The sequence below is a fragment of the Salvelinus fontinalis genome, chromosome 25 (assembly GCF_029448725.1).
Source record: "Salvelinus fontinalis isolate EN_2023a chromosome 25, ASM2944872v1, whole genome shotgun sequence".
NCBI lineage: Eukaryota > Metazoa > Chordata > Actinopteri > Salmoniformes > Salmonidae > Salvelinus > Salvelinus fontinalis.
Genome location: NC_074689.1, coordinates 22,737,002 through 22,751,528, shown reverse-complemented (window position 1 = coordinate 22,751,528; position 14,527 = coordinate 22,737,002). Strand labels below are relative to the sequence as shown.

The following is a 14,527-nucleotide window of genomic DNA, read 5'->3' as shown; positions in this document are numbered from 1 at the left end:
GTCATCCATATTTCACCAACAGGAGATGACATCGTACGTAATCTAGAACAAAGAGAGGCATTTTGCCTGTACTCCTTAGACACTGTGGATCCTAAGGGGCTAAATTATGTTTGTTTTTTTCACTGTCCTCGTTTCTATAATGTTGTCGCCTTGATTTTTGGGGGTTCACAGATTCACAGACACCCAAATATCACCTATGTATATGTTGACATGGTCTATTGATTAACCAGACATTAACCCTCATTTGGCCGCCTTTCCTTCCAGTTCTCTGCTGCCAGTGACTGGAACGAATTGCAAAAATCGCTGAAGCTGGAGACTTATATTTCCCTCACTAACTTTAAACATCAGCTATCTGAGCAGCTAACCGATTGCTGCAGCTGTACACAGGCCATCTGTAAATAGCCCATCCAATCTACCTACCTCATCCCCATATTGTTTTTATTTACTTTTTTGCTCTTTTGCACACCAGTATTTCTATTTCCACATCACCATCTGCACATCTATCACTCCAGTGTTCATTTGCTAAATTGTAATTACTTCGCTACTATGGCCTATTTATTGCCTTACCTCCTCACGCCATTTGCACACACTGTATATAGACTTTTTCTTTCGTGTTATTGACTGTATGTTTGTTTATTCCATGTGTAACTCTGTGTTGTTGTCTGTGTCACACTGCTTTGCTTTATCTTGGCCAGGTCACAGTTGTAAATGAGAACTTGTTCTCAACTAGTCTACCTGGTTTAAAAAAAAAAGTGAAATAAAAGATAAATAAAAAAGACATGTCCAGGTCACTATGGAGGAAGACGGCAGCTTGACGTAGAAACATCACTCACATGTCCGCATCCTGTACAATGGATTAAAATGAGCAATAAGAAATCAATCTCTTGACTTTTTTTGTTGTTGAGTTGTTCCATCTCCTTTTTTTTACCTCGAATTAGTCCTTTTGGAAGTTTTTCTCGGTAAGTCATTCTGGTGATTTTTGTCCTTGTTGAGCACCCCTCCTTTCCTTTGTTTGCTGAAGTAAAAAGGTCCACCTGAACTCTGTACTGTATGTACATGACTTACTCTCCTGGTTACTGTGAGAGGGGCGGTGTCTTGTTGTGAGGACAACAGTGCCCCCTACTGGAAACCACTTCTAGTCAGTTTCGTTTGTCTGGAAAATGAAAGCTTCAAGTGCCAATAACTCTGCTCAGAGATAACAACAAACAAACCACACAAGTTTGAAGCATTTATCTTTTTGAAATGTAGGCCTATTCAAGAGCAATTCAATGTTTAGGTGATGATTGGATGAACTGAATGGCACCAGTGTACCTGGTCAGTGAAGCGTTCACATTCACACTTGAGTTTCACATCCAAAGTACACGGCCACGTCTCGTCAGTCAGCTGGGTAAGGCCATTGTTCCTTCCAGCACGGCACTAGGCAGGTACTAGGCAGGCTCTGGGCAGGCTCTAGGCAGGTACTAGGCACGCTCTGGGCAGGCACTAGGCAGGCTCTAGGCAGGTACTAGGCAGGCTCTGGGCAGGCACTAGGCAGGTACTAGGCAGGCACTAGGCAGGTACTAGGCAGGCACTAGGCAGGTACTAGGCAGGCACTAGGCAGGCTCTAGGCAGGCACTAGGCAGGCACTAGGCAGGCTCTAGGCAGGCACTAGGCAGGCACTGGGCAGGCTCTAGGCAGGCACTGGGCAGGCTCTAGGCAGGCACTAGGCAGGCACTAGGCAGGTACTAGGCAGGCACTAGGCAGGTACTAGGCAGGCTCTAGACAGGCACTGGGCAGGTACTAGGCAGGTACTAGGCAGGCACTAGGCAGGCTCTGGGCAGGCACTAGGCAGGCTCTAGGCAGGCTCTAGGCAGGTACTAGGCAGGCTCTAGGCAGGCACTAGGCAGGTACTAGGCAGGTACTAGGCAGGCTCTAGGCAGGCACTAGGCAGGCACTAGGCAGGTACTAGGCAGGTACTAGGCAGGTACTAGGCAGGCTCTAGGCAGGCTCTAGGCAGGCACTAGGCAGGCTCTAGGCAGGCACTAGGCAGGTACTAGGCAGGTACTAGGCAGGCACTAGGCAGGCTCTAGGCAGGTACTAGGCAGGTACTAGGCAGGCTCTGGGAATGCACTAGGCAGTTGTGTCCAACATCTGAGCATATTGATGGAACTAGACAACCAGGCTACGGATGAAACACAGCCCTAGTAAGACACTTTCAGCCGCTAGCAAACATCAATTCAGCATTTGTTTGATCAGATGTCCTTATTGCAGTGATATTGTAAAGTTAACAGAATGTTTACTCTGGTGTGCTTCTACTTGAAAGCAAATAGAAGAAATGAGATTATTTCCGTTTGACCTTTGGGATTCCGCCGTGTTGCCTCGGCACGTTTTATATTGAGAGGAGGTGACGTCATCCATAACCAATCCGGTTCTAGATCCAATATCACCTTCAGAGAATGAAGGTGTACGTCAAACTAAGGAGTGGATCTTGAGAAGTGGAATGGATCCTGGTGAAACAGAGCAGAGCACCTATTCATAAAGAGTGCTGATCAAGGCTAATTTCCTCACACATTTTAGTCATTTAGCAGACGTTCCTATCCACAGCGACTTACAAATCAAAAATTGTATTGGTCACATACACGTGTTTAAGCAAGTATTATTGCGGGTGTAGTGAAAATGCTTGTCATAAAAAGAATTTGGATAACAATGTAAGAAATAATACATTGGAGGAAAAAAAAGAAATACTGCAAAGTTTCCTAAGAACTAGAAGCTAGGCAACCCTCTCTGTCGGCACCAACTACCTGAGCAATTAGGGCTAAGTGCCTTTGCTCAAGAGCACATCAACAGATATTTCCCCTTGGGGGATTCATACCAGCCAACATCACTCTCAGTATGATGTAGAAGACCTACTTTGAGACTCTTTATGAATACCAGCCCAGAGTTTCCTGTTAAAACTCCAGCCTATCCCCCTTTTTACCCCACACAGTGAGTTTAGCTCTTAGGCCTCGACTAACTTTGGTGTTTTATACTTACACACCCCTTTTTTGTTTTGTTCTTGCCAGGGAGAAGTTTCTGTCGGCTCCACAAGCTTTCCGACAGACAAGGAAGGTCTGTGGCTTCTTCCTGTGTGAGTCCTCCTCTTCCTCCTCCTGCAGCTGCAGCAGATGTAAGTGCTGTGTGTGTGTGTGTAAGTGCTGTGTGTGTAAGTGTGTGTGTGCGTGTGTGTGTGCGCGTGTGCGTGTGTGCGTGCGCGTGTGTGTTTGAGCGTGTGTGTGTGTTTGAGCGTATGTGTGTTTGATCGTGTGTGTGTGTGTGTGTGTGTGTGTGTGTGTTTGAGCATGTGTGTGTTTGAGCGTGTGTGTGTTTGATCGTGTGTGTGTGTGTGTGTTTGAGCATGTGTGTGTTTGAGCGTGTGTGTGTTTGATCGTGTGTGTGTCTGTGTGTTAGAGCGTGTCTGCTCTTAATGCATAACCTTCATAATAACATGTCATGTGTAGCCTAGCGGTTAAGAGCATTGGGCCAGCAACCGAAAGATTCAGCAAAGCACTTAACCCTAATTGCTCCTGTTAGTCGCTCTGCATAAGAGCGTCTGCCAAATGACTCACATGTAAAAATGTTCAGGTGGGCTCTAGGCCTAGTGTATGTGTGTCTACGCCCATGACTCACCCACAGCTCCCTACGCCCTCCCTCGGAGCAGAGCTGATGTACGTTGACACCCATTTGAGGTGAGCGGTCTTGAGCGCGGTGCCCTAGCAGGCCCAACAACGGGACATTCAGTTCAGAAGTGGAGCTACGTCACCCTAACTCAGCCTCGTCACAACCCTGCTCAGAATCCGCCTCTATTTACCCAATGGCTATCCATCCACCTCTACTTACCCAATGGCTATCAATCCACCTCTACTTACCCAATGGCTATCCATCCACCTCTACTTACCCAATGGCTATTAATCCACCTCTACTTACCCGATGGCTATCAATCCACCTCTATTTACCCAATGGCTATCAATCCACCTCTACTTACCCAATGGCTATCAATCCACCTCTACTTACCCAATGGCTATCAATCCACCTCTATTTACCCAATGGCTATCAATTCACCTCTACTTACTCAATGGCTATTAATTCACCTCTACTTACCCAATGGCTATCAATCCACCACTATTTACCCATTGGCTATCAATCCACCTCTATTTACCCAATGGCTATTAATCCACCTCTACTTACCCAATGGCTATTAATTCACCTCTACTTACCCAATGGCTATCAATTCACCTCTACTTTCCCAATGGCTATCAATCCACCTCTTCTTACCCAATGGCTATTAATCCACCTCTACTTACCCAATGGCTATTAATCCACCTCTACTTACCCAATGTCTATCAATCCACCTCTACTTACCCAATGGCTATTAATTCACCTTTACTTACCCAATGGCTATCCATCCACCTCTACTTACCCAATGGCTATTAATCCACCTCTACTTACCCAATGGCTATTAATTCACCTTTACTTACCCAATGTCTATCAATCCACCTCTACTTACCCAATGGCTATCAATTCACCTTTACTTACCCAATGGCTATCCATCCACCTCTACTTACCCAATGGCTATTAATCCACCTCTACTTACCCAATGGCTATTAATTCACCTCTACTTACCCAATGGCTATCAATCCATCTCTATTTACCCATTGGCTATCAATCCACCTCTATTTACCCAATGGCTATTAATCCACCTCTACTTACCCAATGGCTATTAATTCACCTCTACTTACACAATGGCTATCAATCCACCTCTATTTACCCAATGGCTATTAATCCACCTCTACTTACCCAATGGCTATTAATTCACCTCTACTTACCCAATGGCTAGCAATCCACCTCGATTTACCCAATGGCTATTAATCCACCTCTACTTACCCAATGGCTATCAATCCACCTCTACTTACCCAATGGCTATTAATCCACCTCTATTTACCCAATGGCTATCAATTCACCTCTACTTACCCAATGGCTATCATTCCACCTCTACTTACCCAATGGCTATTAATCCACCTCTACTTACCCAATGGCTATCAATTCACATCTACTTACCCAATGGCTATCAATTCACCTCTACTTACCCAATGGCTATCAATTCACCTTTACTTACCCAATGGCTATCAATTCACCTCTACTTACCCAATGGCTATTAATCCACCTCTACTTACCCAATGGCTATCAATCCACCTCTACTTACCCAATGGCTATTAATCCACCTCTATTTACCCAATGGCTATCAATCCACCTCTACTTACCCAATGGCTATCATTCCACCTCTACTTACCCAATGGCTATGATTCCACCTCTACTTACCCAATGGCTATCAATTCACCTCTACTTACCCATTGGCTATCAATGCAACTCTACTTACCCAATGGCTATCAATCCACCTCTTCTTACCCAATGGGTTTTAATCCACCTCTACTTACCCAATGGCTATTAATCCACCTCTACTTACCCAATGGCTATTAATCCACCTCTACTTACCCAATGGCTATTAATCCACCTCTACTTACCCAATGGCTATTAATCCACCTCTACTTACCCAATGGCTATCCATCCACCTCTACTTACCCAATGGCTATCAATCCACCTCTACTTACCCAATGTCTATTACTCCACCTCTACTTACCCAATGGCTATTAATCCACCTCTACTTACCCAGTCTCTATCAATCCACCTCTACTTACCCAGTGGCTATTAATCCACCTCTATTTACCCAGTGGCTATTAATCCACCTCTACTTACCCGATGGCTATTACTCCACCTCTACTTACCCGATGGCTATTACTCCACCTCTACTTACCCGATGGCTATTACTCCACCTCTACTTACCCAATGGCTATCCATCCACCTCTACTTACCCAATGGCTATCCATCCACCTCTACTTACCCAGTCTCTATTAATCTACCTATATTTACCCATTGGCTATCAATTCACCTCTACTTACCCAATGGCTATTAATCCACCTCTACTTACCCAATGGCTATCAGTCCACCTCTACTTACCCAATGGCTATCAATTCACCTCTACTTACCCAATGGCTATTAATCCACCTCTACTTACCCGATGGCTATCAATCCACCTCTACTTACCCAATGGCTATCAATCCACCTCTATTTACCCAGTGGCTATTAATCCACCTCTACTTACCCAATGGCTATCAATCCACCTCTACTTACCCAATGGCTATCCATCCACCTCTACTTACCCAATGGCTATTAATCCACCTCTACTTACCCAATGGCTATTAATCCACCTCTACTTACCCAATGGCTATTAATCCACCTCTACTTACCCAATGGCTATCCATCCACCTCTACTTACCCAATGGCTATTAATCCACCTCTACTTACCCAATGGCTATTAATCCACCTCTACTTACCCAATGGCTATTAATCCACCTCTACTTACCCAATGGCTATCCATCCACCTCTACTGACCCAATGGCTATCAATCCACCTCTACTTACCCAATGGCTATCAATCCACCTCTACTTACCCAGTGGCTATTAATCCACCTCTACTTACCCAATGGCTATCAATCCACCTCTACTTACCCAATGGCTATCAATCCACCTCTACTTACCCAATGGCTATCAATCCACCTCTACTTACCCAATGGCTATTAATCCACCTCTACTTACCCAATGGCTATTAATCCACCTCTACTTACCCAATGGCTATTAATCCACCTCTACTTACCCAATGGCTATCAATCCACCTCTACTTACCCAATGGCTATCAATCCACCTCTACTTACCCAATGGCTATAATTCCACCTCTACTTACCCAATGGCTATTAATCCACCTCTACTTACCCAATGGCTATCAATTCACCTCTACTTACCCAATGGCTATCAATTCACCTCTACTTACCCAATGGCTATCAATTCACCTCTACTTACCCAATGGCTATCAATTCACCTCTACTTACCCAATGGCTATTAATCCACCTCTACTTACCCAATGGCTATCAATCCACCTCTACTTACCCAATGGCTATTAATCCACCTCTATTTACCCAATGGCTATTAATCCACCTCTACTTACCCAATGGCTATTAATCCACCTCTACTTACCCAATGGCTATCATTCCACCTCTACTTACCCAATGGCTATCAATTCACCTCTACTTACCCAATGGCTATCAATTCACCTCTACTTACCCATTGGCTATCAATGCAACTCTACTTACCCAATGGCTATCAATCCACCCCTTCTTACCCAATGGCTATTAATCCACCTCTACTTACCCAATGGCTATTAATCCACCTCTACTTACCCAATGGCTATTAATCCACCTCTACTTACCCAATGGCTATTAATCCTCCTCTACTTACCCAATGGCTATTAATCCACCTCTATTTACCCAATGGCTATTAATCCACCTCTATTTACCCAATGGCTATCAATCCACCTCTACTTACCCAATGGCTATCAATTCACCTCTATTTACCCAGTGGCTATCAATCCACCTCTTCTTACCCAATGGCTATCAATCCACCTCTACTTACCCAATGGCTATCAATCCACCTCTACTTACCCAATGGCTATCAATCCACCTCTACTTACCCAATGGCTATCAATTCACCTCTATTTACCCATTGGCTATTAATCCACCTCTACTTACCCAATGGCTATTAATCCACCTCTACTTACCCAATGGCTATCAATCCACCTCTACTTACCCAATGGCTATTAATCCACCTCTATTTACCCAGTGGCTATTAATCCAGCTCTACTTACCCAGTGGCTATTAATCCACCTCTACTTACCCAATGGCTATTAATCCACCTCTACTTACCCAGTCTCTATCAATCCACCTCTACTTACCCAGTGGCTATTAATCCACCTCTACTTACCCAGTGGCTATTAATCCACCTCTATTTACCCAGTGGCTATTAATCCACCTCTACTTACCCGATGGCTATTACTCCACCTCTACTTACCCGATGGCTATTACTCCACCTCTACTTACCCAATGGCTATCCATCCACCTCTACTTACCCAATGGCTATTAATCCACCTCTATTTACCCAGTCTCTATCCATCCACCTCTTCTTACCCAGTGGCTATTAATCCACCTCTACTTACCCAATGGCTATCAATCCACCTCTACTTACCCAATGGCTATTAATCCACCTCTACTTACCCAATGGCTATCCATCCACCTCTACTTACCCAATGGCTATTAATCCACCTCTACTTACTCAATGGCTATTAATCCACCTCTACTTACCCAATGGCTATTAATCCACCTCTACTTACCCAACGGCTATTAATCCACCTCTACTTAGCCAATGGCTATCAATCCACCTCTACTTACCCAATGGCTATCATTCCACCTCTATTTACCCAATGGCTATCAATCCACCTCTACTTACCCAATGGCTATCAATCCACCTCTACTTACCCAATGGCTATTAATCCACCTCTATTTACCCAATGGCTATTAATCCACCTCTACTTACCCAATGGCTATCATTCCTCCTCTACTTACCCAATGGCTATGAATCCACCTCTACTTACCCAATGGCTATCAATTCACCTCTACTTACCCATTGGCTATCAATGCAACTCTACTTACCCAATGGCTATCAATCCACCTCTTCTTACCCAATGGCTATTAATCCACCTCTACTTACCCAATGGCTATTAATCCACCTCTACTTACCCAATGGCTATTAATCCACCTCTACTTACCCAATGGCTATTAATCCACCTCTACTTACCCAATGGCTATTAATCCACCTCTATTTACCCAATGGCTATCAATCCACCTCTACTTACCCAATGGCTATCAATTCACCTCTATTTACCCAGTGGCTATTAATCCACCTCTACTTACCCAATGGCTATCAATCCACCTCTTCTTACCCAATGGCTATCAATCCACCTCTACTTACCCAATGGCTATCAATCCACCTCTACTTACCCAATGGCTATCAATCCACCTCTACTTACCCAATGGCTATCAATTCACCTCTATTTACCCATTGGCTATTAATCCACCTCTACTTACCCAATGGCTATTAATCCACCTCTACTTACCCAATGGCTATCAATCCACCTCTATTTACCCAATGGCTATTAATCCACCTCTATTTACCCAGTGGCTATTAATCCACCTCTACTTACCCAGTGGCTATTAATCCACCTCTACTTACCCAATGGCTATTAATCCACCTCTACGTACCCAGTCTCTATCAATCCACCTCTACTTACCCAGTGGCTATTAATCCACCTCTACTTACCCAGTGGCTATTAATCCACCTCTATTTACCCAGTGGCTATTAATCCACCTCTACTTACCCAATGGCTATTACTCCACCTCTACTTACCCGATGGCTATTAATCCACCTCTACTTACCCAATGGCTATCCATCCACCTCTACTTACCCAATGGCTATCAATTCACCTCTACTTACCCAATGGCTATCAATCCACCTCTACTTACCCAATGGCTATCCATCCACCTCTACTTACCCAATGGCTATCAATCCACCTCTACTTACCCAATGGCTATTAATCCACCTCTACTTACCCAATGGCTATTAATCCACCTCTACTTACCCAATGGCTATCCATCCATCTCTACTTACCCAATGGCTATCAATTCACCTCTACTTACCCAATGGCTATTAATCCACCTCTACTTACCCAATGGCTATTAATCCACCTCTACTTACCCAATGGCTATCAATCCACCTCTACTTTCCCAATGGCTATCAATTCACCTCTACTTACCCAATGGCTATTAATCCACCTCTACTTACCCAATGGCTATTAATCCACCTCTACTTACCCAATGGCTATCCATCCACCTCTATTTACCCAATGGCTATGAATCCACCTCTACTTACCCAATGGCTATCAATCCACCTCTACTTACCCAATGGCTATCAATCCACCTCTACTTACCCAATGGCTATCAATCCACCTCTACTTACCCAATGGCTATTAATCCACCTCTACTTAGTCATCCTCTCTCTCTACGGGCCACACTCTATGCAAGCATCCCAAATGGCACCCTATTCCCTATATAGTGCTCTACTTTAGACCAGAGTATGGCTTTATATAGGGAATAGGGTGCACACAATTGAATAATAAATGTGAAATGCATATTGCTTTACTTTTACCGCAGGGCCGGTTAATAAAGCAAAGGTTGGGGGTTCGATACCCATACCGGCCAGTCAATTTTTGGGGCTCCCGAGTGGTGCAGCGGTCTGAGGCACTGCATCTCAGTGCTAGAGGCGTCACTACAGACACCCTGGTTCAAATCCAGGCTGTATCACAACCGTCTGTGATTGGGAGTCCCATAGGGCGGCACACAATTGGCCCAGCGTCGTCCGGGTTTGGCCGGTGTAGGCCGTCATTGTAAATGGGAATTTGTTCTTAACTGACTTGGCTAGTTAAATTTAAAAAAAAAATGATTTTATGTGAAGAAATCATATAGCCTACTAGATACGACACTTATAGCGATATCCAGTCAGCATGTTTTTCTTGCCATACCATTAGACCACAGGATGTTGGTGGCACCTTAATTGGGGAGGACGGGCTCGAGGTAATGACTGGAGCGGAATCAGTGGAATGGTATCAAATACATCCAACCCTTGTTTTCCATGTGTTTGATTCCATTCCAATAGTTCTGTTCCGGCCATTACTATGAGCCGTCCTCCCCTCAGCAGCCTCCATTGGATCACAGGACGTGTTCAAGCTTTTAATGTACCTCAGTTTGACGCAAAATGAACGAACCCCATGAAATATCTCCCCCTTTTGGTTAAACCTGTAAATGTCAGTCTCTTTACCCCTTTTCCCCCCTTTTTGTGTTTCCTCTGCTTATAAACCCTGCAATTTCTGGAACATCCTTTGAGCTGATAAATCTTTTATAGTGCTGTAAAAATGGATTAGGAGCAAATGTTCCATGTCCCCCAAAAATGTATCTAGTCCTTCCAGAGCTTGATCTTGGCCTCGGGACTTTTCATAATGCATTTAACGGATTGCTTATAAAAAAGTCAAATGTTGCCTACTGATGTCTTACTATGATAAAACTACTGTTTATAAGGGATACATCATGATGCATCATGGGAAACCACTGTTTATAAGGGATACATCGTGATGCATCATGGGAAACCACTGTTTATAAGGGATACATCGTGATGCATCATGGGAAACCACTGTTTATAAGGGATACATCGTGATGCATCATGGGAAACCACTGTTTATAAGGGATACATTGTGATGCATCATGGGAAATCACTGTTTATAAGGGATACATCATGATGCATCATGGGAAACCACTGTTTATAAGGGATACATCGTGATGCATCATGGGAAACCACTGTTTATAAGGGATACATCGTGATGCATCATGGGAAACCACTGTTTATAAGGGATACATCGTGATGCATCATGGGAAACCACTGTTTATAAGGGATACATTGTGATGCATCATGGGAAATCACTGTTTATAAGGGATACATCATGATGCATCATGGGAAAACACTGTTTATAAGGGATACATTGTGATGCATCATGGGAAACCACTGTTTATAAGGGATACATCGTGATGCATCATGGGAAACCACTGTTTATAAGGCATACATGATGAAGCAGCGTGGGACATCAGAGACATCAAACTGACTTGTCAATGGTGCTTTCTTGCCAATACTTACACTCCCTACTGTGTCTCCTACTGAAACCATCTGACATCAGAGTCTCCCTCCTCAATGGCACCCTTTTCCCTATGGGCTCTGGTTAGAAGTAGTGCACTATATATGGAATAGGGTCCCATTTAGGACACAGACAGACACACCTCAACCTGTTTGCCTAGCCCTACCTGAGAGACAGGTGACAGCCCTACCTGAGAGACAGGTGACAGCCCTACCTGAGAGACAGGTGACAGCCCTACCTGAGAGACAGGTGACAGCCCTACCTGAGAGACAGGTGACGGTGGAGGGTGACAGCCGAGGGCAGACAACCTGGGGGTTTGTGTGTCAAACACCTTCCACCTGAGCCCTGTCCTCCTCCCTGAGCCCTGTCCTCCTCCCTGAGCCCTGTCTTCCTCCCTGAGCCCTGTCTTCCTCCCTGAGCCCTGTCTTCCTCCCTGAGCCCTATCTTCCTCCCTGAGCCCTGTCTTCCTCCCTGAGCCCTGTCCTCCTCCCTGAGCCCTGTCCTCCCTGTGGGTTCCCTGGGAGGTGCTGAGTGATCAAAGGGCCAGGTGTTGAAGGAGAGGGTCACACATCTCCCAGAGGGACACAGGTCAGATCAGGTGTGCCCTCCGTGGTTAACAGCAGTGTGTCCCCTACCTCGACTTTCCCTACCCGACTTTCCCTACCTCGACTTTTCCTACCTCGACTTTCCCTACCCGACTTTCCCTACCCGACTTTCCCTACCTCGACTTTCCCTACCCGACTTTCCCTACCTCGACTTTCCCTACCTCGACTTTCCCTACCTCGACTTGCCCTACCCGACTTTCCCTACTCCACCTGCCCTACCTCGACTTTCCCTACCCGACTTTCCCTACCTCGACTTTTCCTACCTCGACTTTCCCTACCCGACTTTCCCTACCCGACTTTCCCTACCTCGACTTGCCCTACCCGACTTTCCCTACCTCGACTTTCCCTACCTCGACTTTCCCTACCTCAACTTGCCCTACCCGACTTTCCCTACTCCACCTGCCCTACCTCGACTTACCCTACCCGACTTTCCCTACCTCGACTTTTCCTACCTCGACTTTCCCTACCCGACTTTCCCTACCTCGACTTGCCCTACCCGACTTTCCCTACCTCGACTTTCCCTACCCGACTTTCCCTACCTCGACTTTTCCTACCTCAACTTTCCCTACCCGACTTTCCCTACCTCGACTTGCCCTACCCGACTTTCCCTACCTCGACTTTCCCTACCTCGACTCTCCCTACCTCGACTTTCCCTACCCGACTTTCCCTACTCCACCTGCCCTACCTCGACTTTTCCTACCCGACTACCCCTACCTCGACTTTTCCTACCTCGACCCTCCCTACCCGACTTTCCCTACCTCGACTTGCCCTACCCGACTTTCCCTACCTCGACTTACCCTACCTCGACTTTCCCTACCTCGACTTGCCCTACCCGACTTTCCCTACTCCACCTGCCCTACCTCGACTTTCCCTACGCGACTTCCCTACCTCGACTTTTCCTACCTCGACTTTCCCTACCCGACTTTCCCTACCTCAACTTTTCCTACCTCGACTTCCCCTACCCGACTTTTCCTACCTCGACTTTCCCTACCCGACCTGCCCTACCTCGACTTTCCCTACCCGACTTTCCCTACCCGACATCCCTACCTCGACTTTCCCTACCTCGACTTTCCCTACCTGTCTGACTTGGTGCGTCATTACACTAGTTCACCTGACACCAAAAGCAGTTTTCCTCTGGGCAGGTCATTATGGGGTATTTTGAGGTGGAATTAGATTGCGAGTTAATTAAGGGCACGTTCGACATTAGCAGCCGACTTCAAAGGAAAGTCAAGACTACAAATCACCTTGCGTCATAAATAACTGCTCCATATTATTTGTAGATCAGTCTGTCACAATTTACCCATGATGCATCAATGTTTTGATGCTCTCAAACACAGCCTGTGTCTGTGCCTCTCTCCAGGTAACCCTGCAGCCCTGGGGAAGCCCTTCAAAGAGGACGGTTCTGAGGCATCCAGCCAAGAGGAAGTTATGTGTAAGTACCCCCCCACCCAATCCGGTTCACCCCCCAACACAGTCCACCCTACTCATTCCAACATGGTCACCCCGCAACACAGTCCACCCTACTCCCTACTCATTCCAACATGGTCACCCCCCAACACAGCCCACCCTACTCATTCCAACATGGTCACCCCCCAACACAGCCCACCCTACTCATTCCAACATGGTCACCCCCCAACACAGTCCACCTTACTCCCTACTCATCCCAACATGGTCACCCCCCAACACAGTCCACCTTACTCATTCCAACATGGTCACCCCCCAACACAGTCCACCCTACTCATCCCAACATGGTCACCCCCCAACACAGCCCACCCTACTCATCCCAACATGGTCACCCCCCAACACAGCCCACCTTACTCATTCCAACATAGTCACCCCCCAACACAGTCCACCCTACTCCCTACTCATCCCAACATGGTCACCCCCCAACACAGTCCACCTTACTCATTCCAACATGGTCACCCCCCAACACAGCCCACCCTACTCATTCCAACATGGTCACCCCCCAACACAGCCCACCCTACTCATTCCAACATGGTCACCCCCCAACACAGTCCACCTTACTCCCTACTCATCCCAACATGGTCACCCCCCAACACAGTCCACCTTACTCATTCCAACATGGTCACCCCCCAACACAGTCCACCCTACTCATCCCAACATGGTCACCCCCCAACACAGCCCACCCTACTCATCCCAACATGGTCACCCCCCAACACAGCCCACCCTACTCATCCCAACATGGTCACCCCCCAACACAGTCC

General features: G+C 46.2%; 1 protein-coding gene across 2 annotated transcripts in view; it reads left to right on the top strand.

Annotated features, from left to right (window-relative positions):
- Window positions 1-14,527, top strand: part of LOC129822999 (zinc finger CCHC domain-containing protein 2-like) — a 77,793-nt gene that overhangs the window by 45,277 nt on the left and 17,989 nt on the right. For both annotated transcript variants that reach the window (XM_055881649.1, XM_055881648.1), the window contains exons 6-7: window positions 3,042-3,145; window positions 13,663-13,734. In XM_055881649.1, coding sequence (XP_055737624.1) covers window positions 3,042-3,145; window positions 13,663-13,734 — 176 coding nt within the window. The remainder of the gene's footprint in view (window positions 1-3,041; window positions 3,146-13,662; window positions 13,735-14,527) is intronic.